The sequence below is a fragment of the Myotis lucifugus genome, unplaced genomic scaffold, assembly GCF_000147115.1.
Source record: "Myotis lucifugus unplaced genomic scaffold, Myoluc2.0 scaffold_6, whole genome shotgun sequence".
NCBI lineage: Eukaryota > Metazoa > Chordata > Mammalia > Chiroptera > Vespertilionidae > Myotis > Myotis lucifugus.
Window position 1 is genome coordinate 19,262,451 of NW_005871054.1, and position 26,014 is coordinate 19,288,464.

At 40.7% G+C, this 26,014-nt stretch overlaps 2 protein-coding genes across 10 annotated transcripts in view; one reads left to right on the forward strand and one right to left on the reverse strand.

Annotated features, from left to right (window-relative positions):
* EIF2AK2 (eukaryotic translation initiation factor 2 alpha kinase 2) overlaps positions 1–12,275 on the forward strand; it is a 55,700-nt gene extending 43,425 nt beyond the window's left edge. The window contains exons 11-16 of the mRNA XM_023746225.1: positions 1,816–1,911; positions 3,495–3,675; positions 6,934–7,062; positions 9,987–10,088; positions 11,866–11,919; positions 12,007–12,275. Coding sequence (XP_023601993.1) covers positions 1,816–1,911; positions 3,495–3,675; positions 6,934–7,062; positions 9,987–10,088; positions 11,866–11,919; positions 12,007–12,129 — 685 coding nt within the window. The 3' untranslated portion in view covers positions 12,130–12,275. The remainder of the gene's footprint in view (positions 1–1,815; positions 1,912–3,494; positions 3,676–6,933; positions 7,063–9,986; positions 10,089–11,865; positions 11,920–12,006) is intronic.
* Positions 12,276–16,949: 4,674 nt separating this feature from the next.
* GPATCH11 (G-patch domain containing 11) lies at positions 16,950–26,012 on the reverse strand. 9 transcript variants are annotated; one of them, XM_023747777.1, is made up of 12 exons: positions 25,881–26,003; positions 25,542–25,634; positions 24,340–24,420; positions 23,503–23,619; positions 23,162–23,233; positions 21,859–22,085; positions 21,105–21,146; positions 20,214–20,334; positions 19,792–19,882; positions 18,677–18,793; positions 17,702–17,783; positions 16,950–17,034 (listed from the first exon to the last, which is right to left on the reverse strand). In XM_023747777.1, exons 4-12 carry the CDS (start codon positions 23,601–23,603, stop codon positions 16,979–16,981), a joined length of 909 nt encoding a protein of 302 aa, XP_023603545.1. In that variant the 5' UTR covers positions 23,604–23,619; positions 24,340–24,420; positions 25,542–25,634; positions 25,881–26,003; the 3' UTR covers positions 16,950–16,978. The 9 variants fall into 9 exon arrangements, with proteins under 9 accessions (XP_023603545.1, XP_023603541.1, XP_023603552.1 ...); XM_023747773.1 differs by lacking the exon at positions 25,542–25,634 and having other exon boundaries at positions 25,881–26,012; XM_023747784.1 differs by lacking the exon at positions 23,503–23,619.
* Between the last annotated feature and the right edge of the window lie 2 nt (positions 26,013–26,014).

Sequence of the window (26,014 nt, forward strand, 5' to 3'; positions counted from 1 at the left end):
CATGTTAGTGGTCCGGTTTTAAGACAATAAGGGAAACGGTAAGTCACCAGGCGAAATCGATTTTTTCTTCGCATAAAGGGTAATCTGTTATTTAGTCAGGTACTCTAGAATCTTCCAGACTCCTTTTGACAAAACCCCAGTGAGGGGGCCGAGGCGGAGGCAATTAGAGATATCAGGCCTCCAGGGGGAGAGTGTTAAGGGGAGATCAGCCATTAGGGGAGAGTGATTAGGGTCGATCAGGCTGTCAGGGGAGAGTGTTTTAGGGGGGGATCAGGCCGTCAGGGGAGAGTGGTTAGGGGCATCAGGATGGCAAGTAGAGGCAGTTAGGGGTGATCAGGCAGGCAGGCAGAGTGGTTAGGGGTGATCAGGCAGGCAGGCAGAGGGGTTAGGGACAATCAGGAAAGCAGGCGGGCAGAGTGGTTCAGGGCGATTAGGCAGGTAGGCAGGTGAGCGGTTAGGAGCCAGCAGTCCCGGATTTCGAGAGGGATGTCCAACATCCCCTGAGGGGTCCCGGATTGGAGAGGGTGCAGGCCGGGCTGAGGGAACACCCCCCCCCACACCCTCATGCACGAATTTCGTGTACCAGGACTCTATTCTATAATAATAATAGTGTAATATGCTAATTAGACTGGGCATCCTTCTGGACGTCCTTTAGGGTGACCTTCTGGACAAAGCTGGGGCTGCAGGCGTGGGATCGAGGCAGCTGCTACGGCTACAAAGGCCTACTCTTGCACAAATTTCATGCATTGGGCCTCTACTACACTATAATTACAAATATATAAAAATATAAAGACAAATGATAAATAACTTCAAGTAATAACTGATTGTGTTAGGATTGTCAATAATGAGTAACTTCTCTTTATTTTTACAACTTGTATGTCATATAAATAATTTTTCAAAATAATGCACAATGTCTGCTTATCCTTTCTCATACTTGAGATTTCAGATTTGTTTATTTCATTGAGCATAGAATTGTCTCCACTCCTGAGTGCACATCCCTGTAAAGCTCCCACATGTACAGCAAAGTCTCCATTTCGCTGTCTGGATCCTCTCCTTTGTGTTTCTTTGCCACACACTGGAAATTCCGAATTAGACCCTTCTTACTGCCTGGGTTACCCACCCATGCTGCCCAAATGGGGCTTGTTTTTGAAACTCAAAGTGACTTTAGCACAAGTCTAAATAAGACATAATGAGTGAATTAACTACCATAATTATATCATTTCAAAGACTACAGACAGTCCTCGGGTTACATCAGACTCGATGTAAGTCGTTTCATGGTTACATTGCCATCTCCCATTTATTTATAAAAAAAAAAAAGTTCTGTCATTTTGACATATTTACATATGTGCTTTATGTTTTTTATTATTTATTTACCTCAAATAAAGGTCAGGATTTGTTATCTTTTTTAAATTTTTTTTTTTTTTACTGTTTCACTTCATCACTGCTATGTATGTGCTCCATGTGACTGACTTAGGTGCTTATGTAGGTGGGTTCTGACTTACGGCGAAAATCGCCTTATGTCGCACCATAGGAACGGATCTCCGACATAACCCCAGGATGTACTGTACTGTACTGCCAATGACTTTTAAGTTGTCTGATGTTTGGAATGATTTGTCACCACTTTTTCTTCTGTGTTGAGAGTGAAAACAACTATGTTTTTTCTGTATGTTCACTTTTTACTTTTTGGGGCTCCTGGCCTTCATTCTAAGACTCTGGGTGTGGGAACCATGGCAACTGTTCAGATAAAGGAGGTGTTTTGTTATTGTTACCAGGGATGTATACTGACCCCTTCTATTCCCTGTTTCTTTTAACTAGGAAGGTAAAGCGTGAAGTAAAAGTTTTGGCAAAGCTTAGTCATCCAAATATTGTTCGCTACTATAATAGTTGGATTGGAGAAGATTACATCAAAAGGTAACTAACAAGAAATTCTCATAGACGTAATAAGATAGAGGAAACTGTCATTCTCTATCTGTGGGCCATTAATACATTTAATAATCACAACAAGGATGATAAAAGATAAGCAGACACTATTTGAGACACTGTTTATCTCCATTCTGCAGGTAAGGAGACAAAGAATAATCTTTTCCTTCCTCCTCTCCTTGCTCTCAACTTGTTTTCAAGCCGTTTTTCTGTCCTCAGCTGCTTTCAGAATCTCAGGTTTAGCTTTCCTGACTTTGTTTTTTCATAGATTTGTCGAGGCTGGAGAGACAGTCTTAAGGAGGAAGTTTGAACATGTAGATGCTGCAACTGGAGCGTCCCTCCTCAGCTTCCAGCACTTGTCTTTCCCTCTCTCAGGCCCCCCAGATGCAATCAAGGAGTCTCTCTCAAATGCCACAACATCACTCATCCTGGGGTGGAGAGCAGTGAAAATAATATTAAGACCGTGAGCTTAAGGTGATAGAGGCACCTCACCTTGCATACTTACGTTTTGTCTCAACTAAACCACTGTCAAAGGGCTGGAGGATTCAAAAGATGGAAGTCACCCAGTGTTTCCTGTGAATGGTCCTCTCACTGCAATCCCGAGGCCATTGTGGGCTTGTTTATTCATCATCTCCTGCCACCAGCCCAGTCAATGTACTGAGAACTTTATCATCAGTTTCAGGAGTTCTTGACTGGCAGCACTTGGGACTTCAGCTTTTGATAAATTCTTGTCTATCTCTTTCTGTCTTCTAGCCAATGTATGTTCAAAGAATATAAGTTAATATTGAGGCCCACATATTGCTGAAAAAGAAAACACGGTCAGCAAAATCAGTCCTCCCAGTTATATCTCATAGCAGTTTGTTGGCACTTCTTTTAGAGTACCTATCCTTGTGCTATTGTTTTAGGTTTATTTTTCCTTTACCTCTCTCCTATTCAACTGTCATCCCATGACAGTAAGGATAGTGCCTAACTCATTTCCTCATCTCTAGGTGCCTATTCACAAAATGATGCTCATTATATTGAGAGTGAATTGCAATATTTAAAAATTACTTTATATAATAATGAGATTTGGTTTTCTGCAATTCCATTGTATTAATGTTCCCTTTCCTATCTTTTAGAAAGGTGATCAAGGACCTTCAGCATTAAAGGATGGACAGGCTTATACTTTGTAAGTTAGCTAAACCAATAATGCCCTGGACATCTGGGAACTGAGGTTTAAATAATAAATGGTTTATTATATTTTGATTCAAATTTATTTATTTAGATTTCTGTTTTGAGACATGTTTTATGCTCAGTTAGATGGACTTCATCCCATACACCGAAAGATTGCTGGTTCGGTTTCACGTCAGGGCACATACCCATGTTGTGGGTTCAATCCTTGGTTCATGTGGTCAATGTTTCTCTCTCGCATTGATGTTTCTTTCTCTCTCCCTTCTTCTCTCTCTGAAATCAATAAGAATACATCCTCCGGTGAGGATAAAAAAGAAGAGAAGGTACAATTTTAAGAAATAAATGTACCAGTATTTTTTATGAAGTTATTTTTATTGTTACTTCTCTTTGAATTTTATATCCAGATCATTGAGGAAGTGCCTTTTCATCCAAATGGAATTCTGTGAGAAAGGGACATTGGAAGACTGGATTGAGATCAGAAGAGGGGAGATTCCAAACAAGGATTTGTCTTTGGGATTATTTCAGCAAATAGTAACAGGAGTGGATTATATACATTCAAAGGGGTTAATTCATAGAGACCTTAAGGTAAGTGGAAAATTGATTAATGTAATTTAATAATTGAAAAACCCATCTCTTCAAATTTTAGAATTGGTCGACAGTCGTGAAGCAATATCTCTGATCCTCTAAAGTGCGAATGGATCTAGAATTTGTCACACATTTCATTCCCCAGATCCATTTAGAAGATCTCCAGGGGAGTGAGCTTGTCAAGAACCTGAGCCCTGCAGGAAGAAGCCCACTCACTTCTGGTGCTATCTGGCTGATAGTCACTCCAGTTGCAAACACTCGTAGCTTTAACATGCTGAACATCCCGTGCACATAATGATCGTGGCTGGCACAGCCCGCTGGCTGCTCTGTCTCTGCACCTCCTGTTACTCAGGCTTGTCTGAGAGGCAGAAAGACTCTGATGACTATGGCTTTGGGAATTGGGTTCTCCTCTCTCTCAGCCTTTACTCTGAGGGCAGTCACAGCTGCTAGGTCCAGAGTCTAGAATTTCCTTGGCTCCTTGGCATTTGGACACCACTGCCCCATGATTGGAAAATTGCAGTAATCCAAACCTTGGAACCTGTAGCAAACCTTTGTATTTTCATTTCTTCTGTCTTTCTAGCATCCTACGTGGTCTAGAAGCACAGTTTTCCCATTTTTGCATCTCATCACAATGAGTGAAGAGAGAACAGCTTTTCAGTCTCTGCCCCATACTCTGTGCCCTGTGATGTACCCACTCTCATCCCAGACAAGTCATGCGGAATCCTGTCGTTGTCTCTTTGCTCACCTTCTTGCATGGGACTCTCTTCTGCTTGTTCCCTTTACCCCAGCTCCTTTGTGAAGCCTTTCCAGATCACTCCGCATCAGGCAGAAGCACCTCGTCCATATGCATTGTGCTATCTGCTAGCCCACCTATCTGAAACGTCCAGGAATGAGGAATGAAGCAAGTGTTTCCTTGAGTGAAATAAGCACTTATGTAGATAGCAGTTTGTTGGGCGCTTAAATGATATGCATCCTTGGTCTTCCCAGTGGCTGAATGTCTGATGCCTTCATGTTGGAGTCCACCTGGTTCCAATATCTCTCTTTAACAATATCTGAAGGTGTTCTTTGAAGTTGGAACATAATAAGAACTATGTTCAAAAGATACATTTAGAATAGCTATACCTTCACTTTGGAATAAATAATTCATAGCGTTACATGAGAAACCAAGCACAATGATCTATTTGTGCAGTAATTTTTAAGAAAATACGGAAGTATGGGTATTAACTCCCATACCCTCCTGAGGGTAGATTAGTGCAATTCTGACAGGTGCGGACTGGAGTCTGCCTTCTCCTGCACCTCTCCGTATCCCGCACTGCCCCTGCCCCAGGTTGTGGACTGATCTTTTCTTGTGTCTGTTTGCAGACTGTTTGCTCTATCACTGCAGTGGCTCGAAGGTCAGGCTTTAATACTACTGAGCCTTCTTTCATCTTCTCCAACTGTTCTAGCTTCAGTGCTACACTGTCTGCTGTCTCACATCCGAAATAGGGTGCAAACGAAGGCATGCAAGTTTCTTAGTGACGTCTAGCAAAATACCAGCTGCAGGTGGCTTTGCCCGAGAGGGGTCTTTATCCAGTAAATCTCCTCTTAGGTGAAGCCTGCCAGTGTTCACCACTTTCTGCTGGAATCTTAAGAACTAGAGTCACTGAGGGAGGGACATAGACGTTTCTGGAGTGAGGGCTTATGGTTCTTGGAGGTTCAGTCCCCTTAGGCCCAGGCTCTCTGGTCATCCTCTGAGCATCAGACCTGATTCCTGTACCTCCTGTATAAAATTAGCACTCTTTTTTATGTTCTACAATGCAAGATTTTGCTAAGTTACTATAACTGAGTAAACCAATGGTGCATTATTGTTTTTCTTTTTCTTTTTAATGAACACTAAATATGCAATCCGATATTTTTACTACACAGTCCTAGCCAGCTTCTATAGCACCGTAAACGTAACCTGCTGTTTCTCAGAGTCAGGTGATAGAGAGCCTTGTGTGGGACTAGCAGCTGTGCTTGCAGACCCAACATATTCCTGCACTGGAACTTGAATTAGCATTGGCACATTTTTTTTCTCCACACCCACCGCACACACATGCACAGCTTTCCATCTGTATTCTTGGTGCTAGGTTCCAGTCTCACTGTTGCTTACTCCAATCCAACTGCTAATTTCTGTGTGGACCTTTTCTGGCAGGCTTCTTCAAAGCTCCTCTTTCAGCTGCCCTGGGCTGATGTCTCTTCCCTCTCAGTGCCTTTACTCGGCCCTCTCATACGTGTTAGGTCAGGAGGTCTGTGTGTGAATATACAGCCCATCGTTATATTTCAACAATGGCAAAATATTAATTTCCTCCTCAATAATCGTCTATCTTCATGGTCTTTAGAATGTTGGTCAGTACCTTCTATAAATTTGTGAATAGGATGAACACCCCTATCTGCTCAAAGAGTCACATGGGAAAAATACTTCAGTGCTCATTATCAGCTTCCAGTTAACTTGGTATGCCTTCAGGGATAGAGGGGGAATGTTTTTGAAGAAGGTGCCAGAGGCCTAGAGAAATTGACATCCAAGAGCCCCCATGAGAAGTTATACACAGGATATCCTGCAGCATTACTGGGTAGAAACCCAGTCCGAGAATCTCAACGTTGGAAGGGATCTTAAGGGCACCTACTTCAATCTTCATAGAATCCTGGTCTCATATTTGCAACATTTCCACCAAGTGGATGTACAGTTCTGTCTTGAATACTTCCTGGGATAGGGAACTCTTGGACTCGCATTCTTTGAACCCCACTATTAGTATATTTAGGTTACACTAAAGCAAATCGTTTGGCCGTTTCCACCCTCTAGCCCTGGATTTATTCATGGTTCCATGCGGTGAATCCATTTTTAAGTTAACAGCTCTTCAGATATTTGGAGGCAGCTCTGCCCAAGCCTTCTTTGCTGACAGACAAGTTCCAGCTTCCTCAGCTGGCATTTTAAAGACCTGTGATATTAAATTTTCTATTTTGGGCTACCTGTGTAAGTTTAAATGTCTTACACAAGGGTGGGCACAAGTAGGTATACAGTTGTGAGTACACAAAACAGTGTTTATTCTTGTACTATTATTTATTAATTAATTTACTAATTATTGTATTATTTTCCACATGAACAACTGTAACCCTCCTTTTGCCCACCCCTGTAAGTACTTCTAAACAATAGCCGTTGCTAAATATGATTTGGATATGTGATGCCAGTCTGTCAGAGTGGTACTTATGAATTAAATATTGTGTTTTCTTTTACTGTAGCCAAGTAACATATTTTTAGTAGATATAAAACAAATAAAGATTGGAGACTTTGGACTTGTAACCTTCCAGGAACATGATAAACAGCGGACAGAAAACTGGGGAACTCGACTCTACATGAGCCCAGAACAGGTGTGGTCCCTTTCCTTTCTTTCTCTATTGTTTTATTATTTCTTTCATTTTAAAGATATAAAAATAATACACCACTGATAAAATTAAAACAGTGCAGAAGTGTATGGAATAAAAATGGGAAATTCCCCTGAACCTTCCTTTTTACTGTTACTTTGCTAACAACAGTTTGTTGCCTATCTTTTTATTTTTAAAAAAATCTATTTATTACTAATTTTTAATCCTCAACCTGTGGTTATTTTTCCATTGATTTTTTACCCTTATTGATTTTTAGAGAGAGTGGAAGAGAAAGGGAAAGACAGAAATATTAATGTGAGAGAAACACAAATGTATATTTACACAGTGTTTTTTTTACATGAAAATATACATACCTACACTTTTACTGGAATACTACAATGCTCTCTTCTAACTTTCCATCTGACATAAAAACATCATTTAAGTTTTTTGTGGAGTATGAAAGTAGAAGATAATTAAGAGGCTAATTGCCTCCCTTTTACCTCCCGGTTTATTGAATATCCGAGGCCCGATGCATGAATTCGGAGCCAATCGGGGCCGGCGGAGGCGGGGTGGGGGGGATGCAGGAGGTTGGCTGGCCTCGCCCCCAATGGGGAGGTGGGACGATTGGGAGTGGGCCGAAGGGGGCACCAGGGGAGTTTTTTTTGGGGGGGGGCTGATTTGGGCCCTGATCAGGCTGGTTGGTCGCCATAGTGCACATTATAATGAGCGGTTGTTCTGGTCATTCTGTCCTTCCGGTTGCTTGGCTTTTATATATATATTATAGAGAGAGAGCCCGACCAGGGCTTGGGCTGGGGAGGAGCCTGCAACCCAGGTACGTGCCCTTGACTGGAATCAAACACAGATCCCTTTGGTTCGTAGGCTGATGCTCTATCCACTGAGCCAAACTGGCTAGGGCATGTTGTCTATGCTTTTAGATCATTTTCTGTGAGTTATAAACATATACAAATGCATCCTACAATGTCACCCTCAGAATATTTTTTTAAATCATTCATTATTGTGCTCTTAGTTTTCTTGGTGATTTTTAAATTTAAAGAAGATTTTGTTGAGGAATAATTTACATAGCATTAAATGCACAGATCTATTTTTAAAAAATTATTGATTTCAGAGAGGGAGAGAGAGATAGAAACATCAATGATGAGAGAGAATCATTGACTGGCTGCCTCCTGCACACCCCCTACTGGCATGTGCCCTTGGCCAGAATCAAACTCGGGACCCTTCAGTCCGCAGGCCTATGCTCTATCCACTGAGCCAGCCAGGGAGGGCAAAATGCACAGATCTTAAGTATACATTTCTTTAGTTTGACAAAAGCATATACCTGTGAAGCCCACAAGCTTATGAAGGAGAATATTTTCCTTACCCAAGAAAACTCCCTCACACTCTTTTCCAGTCAGTCCTCCTCACCGTCCAGAGGCAGCCAGTGCTCTGATTTTTATCACCATTGATTAGTTCTCCCTGCTCTTAAGCTTCATATGAATGGGACCCATACAGTATGTATTCTTTTCCATTTGATTATGTCACCCAAAGTGATGTCTATTGGAGAACCTCTAATTGTTGCTGTACTAGCAATACTATCCCCTAGTATGAATACAGGCATGCCCCAGAGATATTGCAGGCACGGTTCCAATCACTGCGATAAAAGGAGTATCTCAGTAAAGCAAGTCACATGAAGTTTTTGGTTTCCCAGTGCATATAAAAGTTATTTACACTATCTTGTGGCTTGTCCAGTGTGTAATAGCATTGTGTCTAAACAACAATAACAACAACATATCACATTAATTAAAGAATACTTTGTTGCTAAAACTGCTAACCATCATTTGAGCCCTCAGTGAATTGTAATATTTTTGCTAGTGGAGGGTCTTGCTTCATGTTCATGGCTGCTGACTGATCAGTGTGGTGTTTGCTGAAGGTTGAAGTGGCTGTGACAATTTCTTAAAATAAGACAACAGTGAAGTTTGCCGCATTGATTTAATTTTCCTTTCACAAATTATTTCTCTGTAGCATGTGATGCTGTTTGATAGCATTTTACTCAGAGTAGAACAACTTCAAAAATTGGAGTCAGTTCTCTCAAATTCTGCCACTGCTTTATTCAGTAAGTTCATGCAATGTTCTAGTACTTGGTGAGGCAATAATAGGGAAGAGAAAAGAAACCAGAAGACAGTATTTTGCAATTAAATTTGAATTTATTAGCCTTTTGGGAAAACAATGTCATTTGCTATCCTACATCACAATAAAGTGTTTCTGAATGGATTTCTGATCTAGTTTTTAAAAATGTGATAAAATGAAATACAATAAAATAAGGTATGCCTGTATACCATAATTTGTTTATTTATTCTGTTGATGGACATTGCTTCCAGTTATGAGATATTATGAATAAATCTTCTATGAATATTTGCATGCAAGTTGCTTGCTAGAAACTATTTTAACTGTTTCAGCTGCCCCATCTCATTTAACCCCACAATCACACTCTGAGGTTGAAACTATTGTTATTCCATTTTGTGGTTGGGATTGTTCCCATGTTGATGGTTAATTTACACAGGTGGTTCAGCTACTTAGTGACAAAGATTTGAACTTGGGCAGTCAGACTCCACAGATCTTGCTAACAAAAAAGTACTGTTATATAATACTAGAGGCCCGATGCACGAAATTCATGCACGGGGTTGACCCTCCCAGCACCAGATGCCACCTTGGCCTGCCCTCACAGCAGCCCCAGCTGCCTCGCGGCCCAGCTCCCTGCCCACTCGTTGTTCCGGAAGGTCGTCCCAGAAGGTTGTTTCAGAGTCTGATCTAATTAGCATATTAGCTATTTATTATATTGGATGTTTTAGTCAAGTTAATTTTTTTTGGCTTCAGAAGACACAGATGTTTCTATCAGGTGAATAACAAATGTAAATATATTTTGCTCTCTTTAGCTCGCTTCAGTAGAATATGGAAATGAAGTGGACATCTTTGCCTTAGGGCTAATTCTCTCAGAGCTTCTTTATATACCTCTCAGTCGTCAGGAAACATATAAGGTAAATAATCTCACAGAAATTATTTATTTATTTAGTATGTTTTTATTGATTTTAGAGAGAGGGAAAGAGAGAGATCGAAACATCAATGTGAAAGGAACATCGATCGACTGCCTCCTGCACACCCCCTTACTGGGGATCAAGCCCAACACCCAGGCATATGTCCTGACCTGGAATTGAACTGATGGCCTCTTTGTATATGGGTTGGCACTCAATCCACTGAGCCACACCAGCTGGGCTCACAGAAAGAATTTAGCAACAAAAATTATTGGCCATCTCCCTGGCTGGTGTTCCTCAGTGTTTAGAGCATTAGCCTGTGCACCGGAAGGTCATGGGTTCAATTCCCAGTCCAGGGCATGAACCTGTGTTGCAGGTTTGATCCCGAGCCCCGGTCAGGTCGGATGCAGGAGGCAACCAATCGATGTCTCTCTCTTCCCCTCCCTCCCTCCTTTTCACTATCTCTGAAAAGCAATGGAAAAAATATCCTGGGGTGAGGATTAAAAAAAATTATTGGCTATCATCTTCAAAGTGCTGCTGTAGACAGTTTATTGCCTCAGGTAATAATGGGCCTGAACATATTAACATTGGCTGCAAATGAAATATGGCTTTTCTCTCCTTCATGTTTGGGCAACCAAAACTTTTGTTAGAAATTCTGGTCAAGATGGTGGAGTAGGTAGACGTTGTGCTCACCTCCTGCCACCACTACATCAAAATTACAACTAAATTACAGAACAACCACCCCTGAGGACTAGCGTAACAGAACTTCTCTAACTAAAGATATAAAGGAAAAGCTGTGTTGAGACTGAATATTGAATGTTGTGTGTAATTGAAAAATTAAAATAAAGTAACAACAAAAAAAACCCTTTTTGTTAAACACCAAAAACTTTGTTTGTTTGTTTGTTTGTTTTAAGGTGTATGCATCTCAATAAACCATGGCTCTTTTTTCCTATTTGAATCAATCAGTAACATTTTGAATGCCTGCTTGGCATAAGACACTGTGCTACATGCTACAAGGATTATAAAAACGAATAAGCCTTGTTCTCAGGAAGCTACTGTGAGAGAGAGCTGTACATGTTTTGGGAGAAGGCATGGAGTCTTCGGGAAGCAGCTAGAAGGGGATCATTCCAGCTGTCGGGATTGAGATTTATGGAGGCATTGAAGCTGGGCTCTGAAAGATTGGTTTGGCTTCTCATAGTACAGAATAGAAAGGAGGTGATTCCAGCATGGAGACAGGAACGTGCAGGGTGTGTGTGGGGTTATTAGGCAGCGTCTGATATTTTTATTGGGGTAGATAAGTTACACAGAAGTGGTGGTTGATGGGTTTGGAAAGACATGTTGGGGTAAATTAAGGCAGGAATGTGGGCTTGTTGAGAAGGCGGTGGGGAGCCACTACATGCATAGGGCGACTGGACATCCTAGGCTGTAGCTCAGGAAAAGGGACGCACCTGGAGTCAACAGCCTTCTCCTCTGTAAAACGGTAACGAAACAACTAGCTGTCGCACAGTGCTCCAGGAGGATGAAGGGAGATAAGGCATGTGATGCTCTTAACACTGCAGCATGTTGTGCTGTCAGAGATGCCTATTAGATGAGGCGGGGGCGGGGGGGGGGGCGAGGGGAGGGGGGGAGTCCTGCTACTTCTTGGCTGAAGAGACTTTCCAAAGATCTGAAAATGTCTCAGATTTAGGGCATCTCCAGGCTTCGGTGCTTCCTAAGTTTGTTTTTCCTACCAAGTGAGAAATTTCCTAATGAATATATATATATACATATGTCTTATTTTCAGATTTTCGAAGATCTAAGGAAGGGCCATGTCTCAGATATATTTGATGACAAAGAAGTAAGCACTTGAAAATAATCAGAATTTCATTTTTTCCAATGTTTTATTTTATTTTTTTTTTCATAATGAGTCTTTCTATCATTACAGAAAATTCTCCTACAGAAATTAGTTGCGACTGACCCCAAGATGCGACCCAAAACATCTGAAATACTGAAGACTTTGAAGGAGTGGAATAATGTTCCAGAGGAAAAAATGCGAAACACGCGTTAGTGCCTTTCTAAAAAAGTAGGCTGCTTCTGATGTTCAATTTTCTTGTAATTGTCTAAAATCTGCTAGGGAATATTGATGATATTTACCTGTTATTTTAATTTTTCCCTTATTTTTTTTAAATACATTTGCAGAAAGGTTTACACCTTGTTTTAAAAAATTGATTTTTAGAGCCCGGCCATTGTCGCTCAGGGTTTGAGCGTTGACCTATGAACCAGGAGGTCACAGTTCGTTTCTAGTTCAGGGCACATGCCCAGGATGTGGGCTCAATCCCCAGTGCGGGGCGTGCAGGAGGCAGCCAATTAATGATTCTCTCTCATCATTGATGTTTCTCTCTCTCTCTCTTCCTCTCTGAAACCAATAAAAATATATTTTAAAAAGAAGAAGGCAAATGCTGCTCAGCAGAAACCTCCATCTTTCTAAAAATATGATTTTTAGAAGAAAGGAGAGAGAGAGAGAGAGAGAGAGAGAGAGAGAGAGAGAGAGAGAGAAATATTGATCAGTTGCCTTCCGCATGTGCCCCAACCAGGGGTCAAACCCTCATCCTGGGTATGTGCCCTGACTGGGAATCGAACCTGCCACCTTTTGGTGTATGGGACAGTGCTCCAACCAGCTGAGCCATACTGGCCAGGGCTATACTTTTTAGCTTCAAAAACATTTTTGCATTTGACTTTTCCCTAGCTCAGCTCCTTATTATGAAGACTGGGGAAAAAATCTCTCAATTTTCATATCAATTAATGAATTAATAAATTTTTTTAAAAGCTTGTTTCTAGCCAAAAAGAAATAAGCTCTTTCCCTATTTTAAATAGCTAACAAGCCAGTTGGAGAAAAATTGTAACCATAAAAAGATAAATTATATGCAATCACTTTGGAAAACAGTTTATCCTCTAATAAAGATAAATGTTTATATACCAGAAAGCCATCAATTCCATTCCTACATACATGCCTACAAGAATATTCATAGAAATCTTGTTTATAAAAGTCAAAGGAACAGAAAACCACACTGCTGTCCATCAAGAGAAAAGTAGATACATACATTGTATTATATTCATGCTAGAGGCCCGGTGCACGAAATTTGTGCACTGGGGGGTGGGGTTCCCTCAGCCCAGCCTGCCCCTCTCACAGTCTGAGACCCTCTGTGGATGTCCTACTGACGGCCACAGTCTGGCAGCAGAGACTCGGAGTAGGTCCCCTGTGTGTGTGTGTGTGTATGTGTCCGCTGGGGGCCTGCCCCCAGCCACACCTTGGAGGCTTGGAGCAGGCGCCCCTCTGTGTTGATCTCTCAGGCTCCTGGCCTCCACTGCGTGTTTTTCTCTCCCTTGAGCTGTGGCCAGGGTGGGGTGCTGCTTGCAGGCTGCGCTTTCCTGCTCATGGATCACCGGATCACTGCAGAGACCGGGGGCAGGCCCTGCTGGGTGCTGCCTGTGGGGAACATTCCTGTGCACCTGGGGGCTGCCCGCCCTCTGCACTTGCCTGCTCTGGGATCACCATGGGGCACCAGCTGGCAGTGGGGCTTAGGCAGCACTCGGGGGTCCTGGCTGGGGGCAGGGCTTAGGCGGCAGGGGCTTAGACGGCACACAGAGGTCCCTGCTGGGGCAGGGCTAGGTGACGCGACTGTGCCGCTTAAGCCTAACCGCCCAGGGCTGCACACGGGGTCCGGATGGCATCTGGCACTGGCCAGCCTTGCCTACAGTATGTGCTGGCCAGCCTTGCCTACAGTATGCGCTGGCCAGCCTTGCCTACATATGGCACTGATTAGCCAATGGGAAGCGCAGCGAAGGCATGGTCAATTACCCTTTTTGTCTTTTATTAGATAGGATTGGAATACTACAGAGCAGTGAAAATGGACAAATGACAGCTAAATGTAATAACATGATTCACCCTCAGGAACAATGTAAGCCACAAAGCACGTTACAGAAAATGTATACGGAATGATTCCATTTATATGAAATTCCAGAACATGCTAAATGATACATCTGTGTAAGAATCTAAACAAATGTAAATAATAACAAAGGGAAGGAAATGTTGAGAAATAATAAATTCTGATAAAGGTTATCTCTGGGGAAGGATGGTAGTGATGTGACTGGGAAAGTAGATTTCGAAGGTACTGCTAACTTTTTTTTCTTAAACTGGATGTTGAGTTCACTAGTGTTTACAATTATTTACCTTAAATACATTTTGTATCTATTCTTACATACATTTTAAAGCACCAGTTGGCAACCTGTGATCCATGGACCACTAGTGGCCGTGAGGTCCGAATGGTTGGGACGGCTCTTTAAAGAGATGATAACTCTCCTGTAAGGCAATAGCTAAGCATAGAAAATAGTTAATCTGCACAGGGCTTACAAGTAATACTCCAGCTGGGGATTTGGATGAGGAGAGAGGAGACCCAATGGGCAGTCTGGGCAAGGGGCTTGGCATATTAGATGACATAGAATAATTATGCATTTTCTTTTAAAAATATTTTTATTGATTTCAGTGAGAAAGGGAGAGGGTGAGAGAGAGAGAAACATCAGCGATGAGAGAAAATCATTGATTAGCTGCCTCCTGCACACCCCACAGTGGGGATTGAGCCTGCAACCTGGGCATGTGCCCTGACCAGGAATGCAACTGTGACCTCCTGGTTCATGGGTCGATGCTCAACCATTGAGCCACGCTGGCCAGGCAGTATTCATTTTCTTAGGTGTGATATTGATATTGTGGTCATGCAGGAAAATGTCTTATTCTTAGTCAATGCATGAAGGAGTATCTAGGGGTGAAGTGGCATGAAGTTTGCAACTTTCAAATGTTTAGCAAAAATCAATGTGTAAATGTTAACAGTTGACCTTTTGATAAATCTAGGTTGAGGGTATAGAAGTGTTTTTTGTCATATTCTTTGAACTTTTCTGTAGGTTTGAAATACTTCTGGGAAGGGAGAAATCTTTTTTAAAAACCAATATTATCTGGATATAATGAGTAAGGCTGTACTCAAAAGAAGGCAGCCTTGTTTTTACTTTCTCATTTTAATATTCATGTTATCTCTTGGAAGTTTTTATTTGTGAGTATATATTTTCTCAGCCTCAAAATTATAATGAATAAAATGTTTCCTCTTAATCAGAGGAGGAGAGGGGCAAAATCCAGAGACCTTATTTGCAAATTATAAAGCACACGTGGAAATTTTGAAAGATATATCTATATATGATATATATAGATAATGCATTCATCTTTTTAAAAAATTTCTTTTGCTGGAGTATTTTAAAACAAATTTAAGGAATTATGTCATCTCACTTGTAAATACTTAAAATGATCTGTATCTCTAAGAGATGTGATCTTTTTAATGTTAACAAAACTGCAATATCATTGTCACTGAACAAAATTAACAAGATGTTTTTAATTACTACTATATCATAATTCAGCATGCATTCAGTTTTCCTGTCTCAAAAGTATCTTTCTACAGGCTGTTTCTATCAGAATTCAACATTGCATTTAGTTGGTGTCTCTTTTACTCTCTAACATTTACCCTTGTTTTTAGTTTCTTTCTTCTGGCCATGTATTTGAGGAAGGAACTGGAATATTTATCATAGAATTTACTCCATTCCGGATTTGGCTGATGGTATCCCACCCGGGTGTCTAGTTAGTTCTAGAAACTTGATTTGATTCTGATTCGATACTTTCCCCCCCAAGAATACTGCAGAGGTGATATTGTATCCTTTCTGGTTACAACGTCTGGTGGTTGCACTTTGGTTGATTTTCAGATTGGTCGGTGGCTCGTGGTGCTGTCATCCGTCACAAGGCTTCCTTTCAATCTTTCACCTAATGGTTTTAGCAACCATTGATGAATGTTGTCTGGATCCATTAATTCATTAGGGGTTACAAAATAGTGATTATTGGATTCCATCAAACCTCTTGCATTTATCATCTATGATTTTTCTATAAAGAACTATCTCTAAGGCTGAATGGGAAAGATGTTCCTGCAAGAATAGGGCTTCCTGCGGCCAGAGCGAAGCAGAAAATGGAGCAAACCCCTCCGAGGCGGGCTTTGCTCGTGCCTCTGGCGCCCCGCTTGCTTCCTCCCACCCCCGGCTTGCTTCTCAGTAGCTTTGCTCCCTTCTGCAGCTCTTGGCTTCCTTCTATGTTGTCTTCAGTCTAAGCTTGGTGCCTGTGTATGCAAATTAACCGCCATCTTTGCTCGGATATTTTTCCATTGATTTTTAGAGAGAGTGGAAGGGAGGAAACATCAATGTGAGAGAGAACCCTTGACGGGATTTGAATCCAGGACCTTTCAGTGGGCATGCTGACTCTCTATTCATTGAGCCAAACTGGACAGGGCAGCGATGTCTTATCTGATGAGTGATTTTGGGAGACGGAACTTAGCATGTGAGGCTCAGTGTCTGGTGGATCCTCTCACCTAGAAAGTTAACTGGTCTCAAATGCAAAGTTGGGCTGTGTCCCTGCAAGCAGAGAGAGGCCTGCAGTTCTCGCCAATCAGGCAGATTTATTAGGGAGCCTGACTGGAGACAGGTCAGCCTTGCTCTCTGTTTTAGCTTCACGGACAATAAAGCTGATATTGTGATATCTGACTTCCACATCTTATTTTTTAACTTGTTCCGAAGTGAAGAGGGGAATAAGAGAGTTACCTGTTGGTGTCCTTAAATTCCATAAGCATCACAATAGAGCCATAACTTGTAATGGCCCATCTGGTGTTCTGAAAAAGCATTCCATTATTTTATTTTTGGAGCCCATGAACTTTTATATTTTAAAGTACAAAGTACCTCTAAAGTAGAAAAAAAAACATAAAATTTTTTGGGAATTCTAACTGCTTAACTGTCTAGGAAACAACAGCATTTTCCAAGTTTCTACTTTATTGAGAATCTTAGTCATGATCTGCAGAAGTTGGTCCTGGGCAATTTGAAGACAGGTCTTCTTTATCTGTAATTTACATGAAGAAAATAGAACACTTGTAAACTATTCTAGAAAATTATTTCAACATAACATGCATTTTGTAGCTTTGTTTGCTCCTGATTGTTAAACCAGGAAAAGATACTCGTAAAAACAACAATAACCAAAACTTCTTCACTCTCAAGTTCAAAGCTCTTAAATTCGAGTTAATAAAGCCAGCATGGGCAACTGTATTAGAAGGGAAAGCACTTGGCTCTGTAATACATATGACAAGTTTTAAACCATTTCTCTCTAAAATTTAAAATAAAAAAGTGGGTTTCAACATGCTGATTTTTATGGTTCAAGGACAAATATTCTATTTATATAATAATGAGTTCTAAAAAGTTAATATATCTTTGAAGTATCTATAACTTAAGAAATATTAAAAATAAAGCATAAAAAAATTATCCTTAAGTGAATAAAAGACTGAAAAATTCCCTTCTGCACTTTGTTTCCAAACAGTTAAAAACACCTTTAACAAGGCCTCAATTATTTCTATGCTTACTACTTATTTAAGACATTGATTCTACATTACCTTTTGGATAGACTAAGAAATTTCCATTATCTATGGGAAATATGACGTTCATAAAAAAAATAAAGTTAAAATCAAAGAGCATTTGTATTCAATATTTTTTACAAGTTTAAAGCATTTTCTTACCTTCATAGGCTGTTCCACACCAAATACAATACAGATGTTCTTCTCTTAAATAACTCGTCAATATCTGTAATTTGTCCAGTACCTAGATATAGGACACAAGCACATTAGTGGTTCACATTGACCGGGATCTTGGTTTTCTGGTCTCTGGGATCATGCTGAACTAGCCCAAGGCCATAAATCTCCCGCTACACTCTCTCCCAGTCAGGAGAGGCGTGAAAGGCAGAATGTTTTAGCATGTGTCCCACTTTACCAGCTACCCTGATTATTTTCACAAGTTTTCCAGACAGAATAAAGACTACATGTTAACATTCAGAAATAGAATTTGGCTGGCTCTATTAGGATGAGGATTGTTTAAAGATCACTTCTACTTTCAAGGAATCTAACTTCCCCAGTGGGATGAGGGAGAACACTGCCTCCCTGTGCCATTACAGTTCTCATCAGTGGTCTCCCATTTAAGTGGAACATAGGTTTCTCAAATTTTGAATGTTTCCTACCAAAGTCTTATGTACATGTAACCATAGAAATGTGTAGTGATTTCTTGAATAATGTCCTCTTCCTTTGAATTGAGGTTTGCTTTATCTTGTTTGTGGGTGGGGAAGAAGGGTACTTATGAGAATCAATTCCACAAGTTTAACAGGAAACAAGGTAAAAATGAAAATAATTTACATTTGCAGCTAATCCATCAACCACACTAGAGCAGAGATGAGAGGGTAAACTGAAGCTAAAGGGAAACATTATAAAGTTTTGATCTGGGGTTAACAAACCTATAAGGCAGTTGTTCTCAACTAGGGGTGATTTCCCGTCAGAGGACATTTCACAATGTCTGGAGATATTTTTGGTTGTCACAAGGGGGAAATATAACAGGCATCTTACAATACACAGAACAGCACCCCAGAACAAACCACTACCCGGCTCAAAATGTCAATAGTGCCAATGCTGAGACACCCTGCTCAAGGAAATGGTCCCAAAACATACACTTAAATCGTCACTCTCATATTCATCTTCATCTTGTTCGTTTTCTTCCTCTTCCTCTTCTTCAGTCTCCTCTTCGAGCCTCAGCCAGTACCAGGCCTCCCTGGGAACCTGTATATTCTGAAAATGTAGAATTGTTCCCAATTAAACATAGCTAAACGTGAGACTATCACCAGTATGTTCATGTCAACATGAATTCATCCTTTTGATTAAATATTTACTGAGTGCTGCTTCAAGAGTAAAGCACTGCACTGTAATCTCTGGGGATGCAAAACCCAATTAAAATATATATATATATTTTTAAATCCTCATCCCAGGACATGCTTATTGAATTTTAGAGGGAGATGGTGGGAGAGACAGACAGAGGGGAAAACATCAATGTGAGAGAGAAACATCAATCAGTAGCCTTCCTGTACAGGGCCTACGCACCCCAAATGGGAATTGAACCTGAAACCTAGGTATGTACCCTGACCAGGAATCAAACCTGCCACCTTTTGTGCATGAGACAAACCTCTAACCAACTGAGCTACCTAGCTACAGCCCAATTAGAATATTGTATTGTCTCCAAGTTGCTGTCAGTATAGTAGGGAAAATAAGCTATGGACATAAATAGCTTAATAGATATAAAATAATACATATAAGGACACATATGTAATGCCTTAACCAATAAAGAAAAATATATAAAATAATACATAAAAGCTAGAAAATCTTAAGAGTCAAGACATACATTCAAAATAAAGTGCTAGGGAAATATATAAAAATGAGGTTGCTCCTAGCAATATATTTCAAGATAATAGAAATTTTTACATTTTGAGACTTTAAAAACTATATTTTTAAAACTGATTCTGAGAGAGAGAAATCAATAAAAATTATATCTATTTTTTTGTCAGATGGGCAAAAAATACATTTTTTGGTGTGTCACAGATTTTTAGTAATTAGTTTATTAGATGTGCCATTAGATGATAAAGGTTGAAAATTGCTGCTTACTCCGCAGAAGACGAGGTATACCAGAATTGGAATGTTTTGTTGGTTTGTTGTTTTTAAACGTAAATTCATGGCAAATCACATTGGGTGCCAAAACACTTCACTACCAAACTGAAAGCAGGTAAAAGGCTTGCCTTCTGAGTATCCAATTGTTGACAAGCTCGCTGGCTTCTTCTAAGATCTCCTTCCAGCTTCATTTCATCTTGCTTACTTTTAAGTCGCATTCTAATTAAAGAAAAAAAATAGCACATTACAGGTCTGTACTTGCTTTATCCATTTTCTATGCCCAAGTACTAAAAAACTACCTGGTCAGTGGGCTCAGTGGTTGAGGGTCAACCTATGAACCAGGAGGTCACAGTTCGATTCCCAGTCATACTTGTCTAGATTGAGGGCTCTAACTCCAGTGTGTGGCATGCAGGAGGCAGCCGATCAATGATTCTCTCATCATTAATGTTTCTATCCCTCTATCCCTCTCCCCTCCTCTCTGAAATCTATTAAAAACAAAAACACACTGAGACAAGATGAAACCAAAAGCAGCTCAAATACAAAGTTTTACCGGAACTGCTCTGCAGCGTTTTCTTCAGCTTTGTTTTTCATGTGAATCTTTCTTCTGTAGCTTTCTAATTTTTCCTCTGCTTTCCGTTTTATTAAAGTCTCATGACCAATGCCACTTTTTCCTGTTCAGACAACTCTGTGAGAAGCTTATTAAATTTACATTTCAAAACGTGACAATTTTATATTTACAAATTAAATGCAGTTGTAACTTGAGTACAATCACTGAAAATCATTTGATCAGAATGACAGGAGAAAACAGATTAAAACAACAACAACCCTAAACACACAATTTGAGTTTTTACAAAGACCATTATTAGTTTGATCTAATATGACAGTAATACTATACAATTTTTTTAAATTGGGAGAACAACTCCAACAGTTACACTTTCATATAAATATGATGAACAAATAAAACATATATTTTTCAAATATAATTCATTCAAAGTATTAAGAAAAACATTTATTTTTAAATTTTATTTTGCAAATGCAGTTTACATTCAATATTATTTTGTATTCATTTTAGGTGTCTAGCATACTAGTTAGACAATCATATACTTTACAAAGTGATCTGATATTTAAGGAAAACTTTTAATGGATAAATCTGTCTCAGAATACTTTCAGAACATTTCAATTGATAAAAATACCTTTGCATTTTTAAAGGCTACAACAATTTCCCCCCAGATTTTTTATTATTTAAAATTTTATACTCACTAAAACTTATTTTTATTTTAAAAGGTTTAGAAATTTAACTAAGAAAAATTTTCCTAAGGACTTCCTATGATAAAAACTGTAACAGTACCACCATAAAAAAGTACTTATTAAGCAAATGTATGTGCTAGATATAAGCATAAGTTATTATTACTGGTAAATGTCCCTAAAAATAATTACATACCTGTTTTGACATGGAGAGGAATTGGTTCAACAATACCATCTCCTAAAAAAAAGAGAACAAAACACAAACTACTTTAGAAATTCTTCCTCAAACTATCGACAAGCAGAGTATACAACTTTACAACGTTCCACAGAAATCCTCTCCTGTTTCAGGGATATTCAAACTGCAATCTGAACATCAATACTGTAAATCAATTACCTCATTTTGAATACATAGTCCTCAATAAGGCTGACCCACAGCCTCCTGGGTCACCTAAAGGTAGTGTTTTAAGAAGTAAAAGACTTATATTAAACATCCAAGAGGATGACAGAAGCTACTTTAAATATATGGCCTCTATATTTTATTAAACGGTTTCACTTCCTACAAAGAGAAGTGAGAATGGAGCCTCTCCAACTTAGGCAGCTGCTACAGGTACAGAGCAAACAGGGTAGAGTCTTGGCATAGTCCTCATGTTGTTTCATTTTCCTTTGGCCATTGTTGGCTGTTGTCTCCATTGTAAGCTTTGCCATCCCCATTGTTAGTGACTTCAAGGCTGAGCTGGGCTGATAAGCAGCTCTTGGTGGCCCATGGTTGTAAAGTGGATGTGGGAAGATGAAAGTTCTCCATAATACTTGTTAGCACAAAAGAGACTAAGACGCTTAAGTTGTTTGGATTTCTGTGTAGATGAATAAGATCAAACAGTCATCTCTGGTACCCATGGGTGAACCACCATTTCGTGGTTAGGAACACTTTTTCATTTCTGCATGTGACTTACCACTCTTGCCAAGGGCCTGACCACTTTTATATCCCATCTTCTGGAGCAAAGCAAACCCTTTGTTTTCACAGCCTAGTGCATTCTTCAACCCAATGTCACGTCTTTCTTGTTCTTCTTCTTTTAAACTCTTCTGCCTATTTTTCAAATTAGCTTCTTGTTGCTTTTCTTCTTTTCGACGGGCTTCTCGAACTTGCCTCAGCATTGGCAATCCTGGTCTGATATCTTCTCTGAAGAATAAGGGAAAAGGCTGTTTTAGATGAGTACATGAAGTTTTCTCATGACTTTGAAACTTACTCACCTGACACTACTTCATATTTCAGTGCTACCTCTCTGACCATCTTTGTTATCATAAATATTAGAATGTAATCGGTGACCTGAGAATGGCTATTTTAATAAAAATGACGATGGTTGTTGCCAGATTATGGAAAACTAAAGAAAGTTTACAGTTTAAAAAGTAAGTTTTCATTAATTTTTCTAGGTGACTGGCAACAATAATGAGCCAAGCTGAATAGTAGCTAGGAGAAACAAAAAGATGAAATAAAGGAAAGGAGCAAATTTCCTAGGAAGAGGGGAATAAAAAGAATCAAAGGCAGAGTAATATGCGTAACACTCAGAGGCTCCTTGTAGCACTGTATGGATATGTAGATGGTGTTCCAATAAAGCAATAAAACTAACTTTCCAACTTCACATTTAAAGTTAATGTCATTGCTTCAGAGTTTACATTAATGTCTTATACACAGCATTCCATTGCTGGAAGCCGGTCCATCCTTGCTGCTTGACACAGTCGCTGCAGGGAAAAAACATCTGCACAGCATATGTTTCAAGGGACCTAGCGTATATGGCATACTTAATATGTTTGCTCACCTCCTTGGTGCTATGTGTTTTAACCAAGGTCACCTCTCTGAGAAAGGTTGTTTCCCCAGGTAGGGATTTTTCCCTGAAGTAAGGGAGGGAATAAAACCCCTTAACTAAATGCCAGGCGGGTAGTTAATCACTTTAACTATGAACAATCACCCTTAAGCTACATAATCTTTACTCCCTGGAATGGAGATAAGAAACGCCCTAACCTTTCCAATAGAAATGGACAGGATTAAAATCAACTGGTATAAATACAGATGTAACAAGACAATAAAAGACAGAACTTGGCTGGAGATCCTGGCTAGAGATCCTGGCTAGGCTGCTGATCACCTGAACACTGCCCCTGTGTCCTTCATTCTTTGCTGACTCCGTCCACACCTTTGGGGACCCCTGGACCTGCTGGGGCTGGACCCCAACATTCCATGAGGTGTACACATTGACTTACTGGACATTAATGAAGGAATCAGACATATAGTCCTCTTCTTCCTCCATGTTCAACTTCATATAACAGAAGTATCTGCAAATCAAATAGGATAGGGTAACAGTTATTAATTTTTAAGAGTCTGATTCTGAGCTGGGGCTTGAGATTATGCATTTCTAAAAGGTGCCCAGGTGCTGTTCATGCTTTCCTTTGGGAGCCCAGCCCTTTGGCCTCCACGTGGTTCTAGAGGAAGGTGACAATTCCTATACTCTCTTAGGCACAAGATGGCCAACTGTAGTACTTTATGTCCCGGCAACAGGGGAGGGGATGACTTAACCAGGGCAAAGAAGACCCTCTTTCCTTACATGGTATGAATATGTGGGTTGTGGGGAAAGAAACTCTTCATTGGGGTTTCTGAACTGGAAGGATGTGAAGCTGGGCTGCAGATGGCCATCTTCTTGGCCATATGAAGAGATCCTGTTCTGCAGAATGAACCCAGACAGAGAAAACGGACAAAGATAGGCCTAAAAGCAATGGGTGTCCAACCCTAGTTTCCAAGATCATGATTTCTGTAGTTCTTTCTTTGACTCTGTGACCTAGCATTCTTCCCAACTACACAGGCTAATAAGTGTCCTCATTCCTTAAACTTGCTGGAGTAGGAATTCTGTCAACTGATCATTGGATGAAAAAAAATATTACTGTACTAGTTTTACATATTTTTAATGTCTATCTTGCCAACAGAGTTGTAAACCACAAAGACAAATCCCCTGTATGCCAATGCCTACACCATTGTGTCCCAAACATCATAAATTCTTAATGTTCAGCAATGATGAGAAAAAGGGTCTTTAATGATATTTGTAATTTTGTGATAATAAATGCATTTTCCCTACAGTGTCATGTCTTATTTTTTAAAAAAACTTGATGTAAGTATATCATCAATACAGAAAGCCACATAAAACAAATGTACAGCCAATGAATTATCATGAGGCAAACACTCTTATAACCAGGTGGTAGCCTCCAAGATGGCCCCCAATGATTCCTGCGTCTCGGTTTTCAACAACCTTGTGTAGTCTCCTTCCACAGTAAACAGGATTGACCTGCGTAACCATGCGGATATTGTGGAAATGAAGGAGTATGACGGCTTGGTCATAAATGACACTACAGCTCTTAGATCACTCTGACTCAGAAGTTAGATTACTCACTCTGAAGGACGTCAGCTGTCATGTAGTGAGGACACTCACGCAGCTCAATGGAGAGGTCCACACGGGAGGAACAGAGGCTTCCTGTGGACCACAAATTTGAAAGCGACATGAGTGAGCTACCTTGGAAATGGATCCTCCAGTGCCAGTCCAGCCTTCAAATGACTCAGCCTGGGCTGGCATCTTCACCATAACTTCTTAAGAAAGCCCAAGCTAAGCTAAGCCAGTAAGAAATTCCTGATCCATAGAAACTGTGATAGAATAAATGATTATAGTTATTCAAGCTGATAAATGTCGGGATAATTTTATACAGTGAAAGATAACACAAACCATCACTCATATCAGAAGCTAGAACCTCGCTGGCCACCTCAGGAGCCCTCTTTGTCCTCCAGTCACTCACACTCCTTCTAGGCACCTCCTTTTCTTTATAGTTGCATCATCCACGTGTGCATCCTTAAACATGACAGTTAAGATTTGCCTATTTTCCTTTTTAGTATAATAAGTTTAAAATGCGGAAGATTATATTCAGCATTTGTTGTAATTCACCCACCAGATTCTTCGTTTGTAATAACAGCATTCTTACACATAATGATTAGCACTTACCCAGCGTATCACACATTTTTTTTTAGCCAATTTAACCATCATTAAATCTCTACAAGCTAAGACTATAGTTAGTCCTGCTTACTAGTTGGAGAAATTAAAGCTCCGCATGGCTCAATGTCTTGTCAACACCACAAGGAAACCAGGTCTCGGGGCTCTTGTTACTGCACATGGGATTAGACTATTTTTAAGGGACCCGCTCAGCACTCAAGTGCTAGGCAGATCCGAATGGGTTACAGGCACTTGCTAAAGGGCACACTATACTTGAGCATCCTCCATTCGCATCAAGCATAAGCATACACCGCACAAGGCGACAATCCAGACAGGATGGGGGTGGCTTGGACCACAGTGACAGCAGTGCGAGTGGGTATGTTTTGAAGGTAGAGCTAGCAAGATTTGCCAAAGGATTGGAAAAGATGTCAAGGATTACCTCAAGGCTTTTGGGCTGAATACCGGGAGGAATGGGGTTCGGCTGTAGCAGACTTTGTTTTGTTTCGTTTTGGCAGAGAGGGGGCAGGGAGGTGGCAGCAAGAGTGCTGCTTCAGACACCCCGAGAGCCCCACTACACATCCCGGTGGAGAGATGGGATAAGGGGTTGGACTTACAACAAAAGGTGTCAAGGCGATCATCCAGACAGACATGGGGATGGCTTGGACCATGGTGCCCGCCGTGGGAGTGGGTGTACTTTGAAGGCAGAGCTAACAAGATTTGCCGAGGGATTGGAAACGAAGTCAAGGATTAACTCAAAAGTACGCCTCAGTCTCAAACTCTCCCTTCAGCGACCGCCGATCCCCACCCGCTCAGGTCCCTCCCGGCTGCGAGCCTCCCCCAGCCGCGACCAGCGACCACACGGGTGGGAACGCGGGTGGTGGTGTGATGGGCTAGTCACAGCCAGCACACAGATCACCGCCCTGTCATTCCATCCGGGGCCTCCAGCCTCTTACCTGGCAGTTCTACTCGCCCGGGGCCAGCGCACGACAGCGCACGCTCACCAACCTGCGGAGGACTTCGGGGCCTCCGCGCACACCTGAGTTTCCGGGTGCAGAATCCGATGGGAAGCCTGCGGCGGGCGGCGGCG

Bases quoted from the DNA above. Each gene is read 5' to 3' on its own strand.
- GPATCH11 (XM_023747773.1), bottom strand. From the start codon at position 23,603: ATGGCCAAGAAGATGGCCATCTGCAGCCCAGCTTCACATCCTTCCAGT. The intron at 18,794-19,791 runs GCAAGCCTTTTA...CTACATTTTCAG, and splicing joins AACAATTGGATACTCAGAAG to AATATACAGGTTCCCAGGGA. The intron at 17,784-18,676 runs GTATGTTTTGGG...TCCTATATCTAG, and splicing joins ATGAGAGTGACGATTTAAGT to GTACTGGACAAATTACAGAT.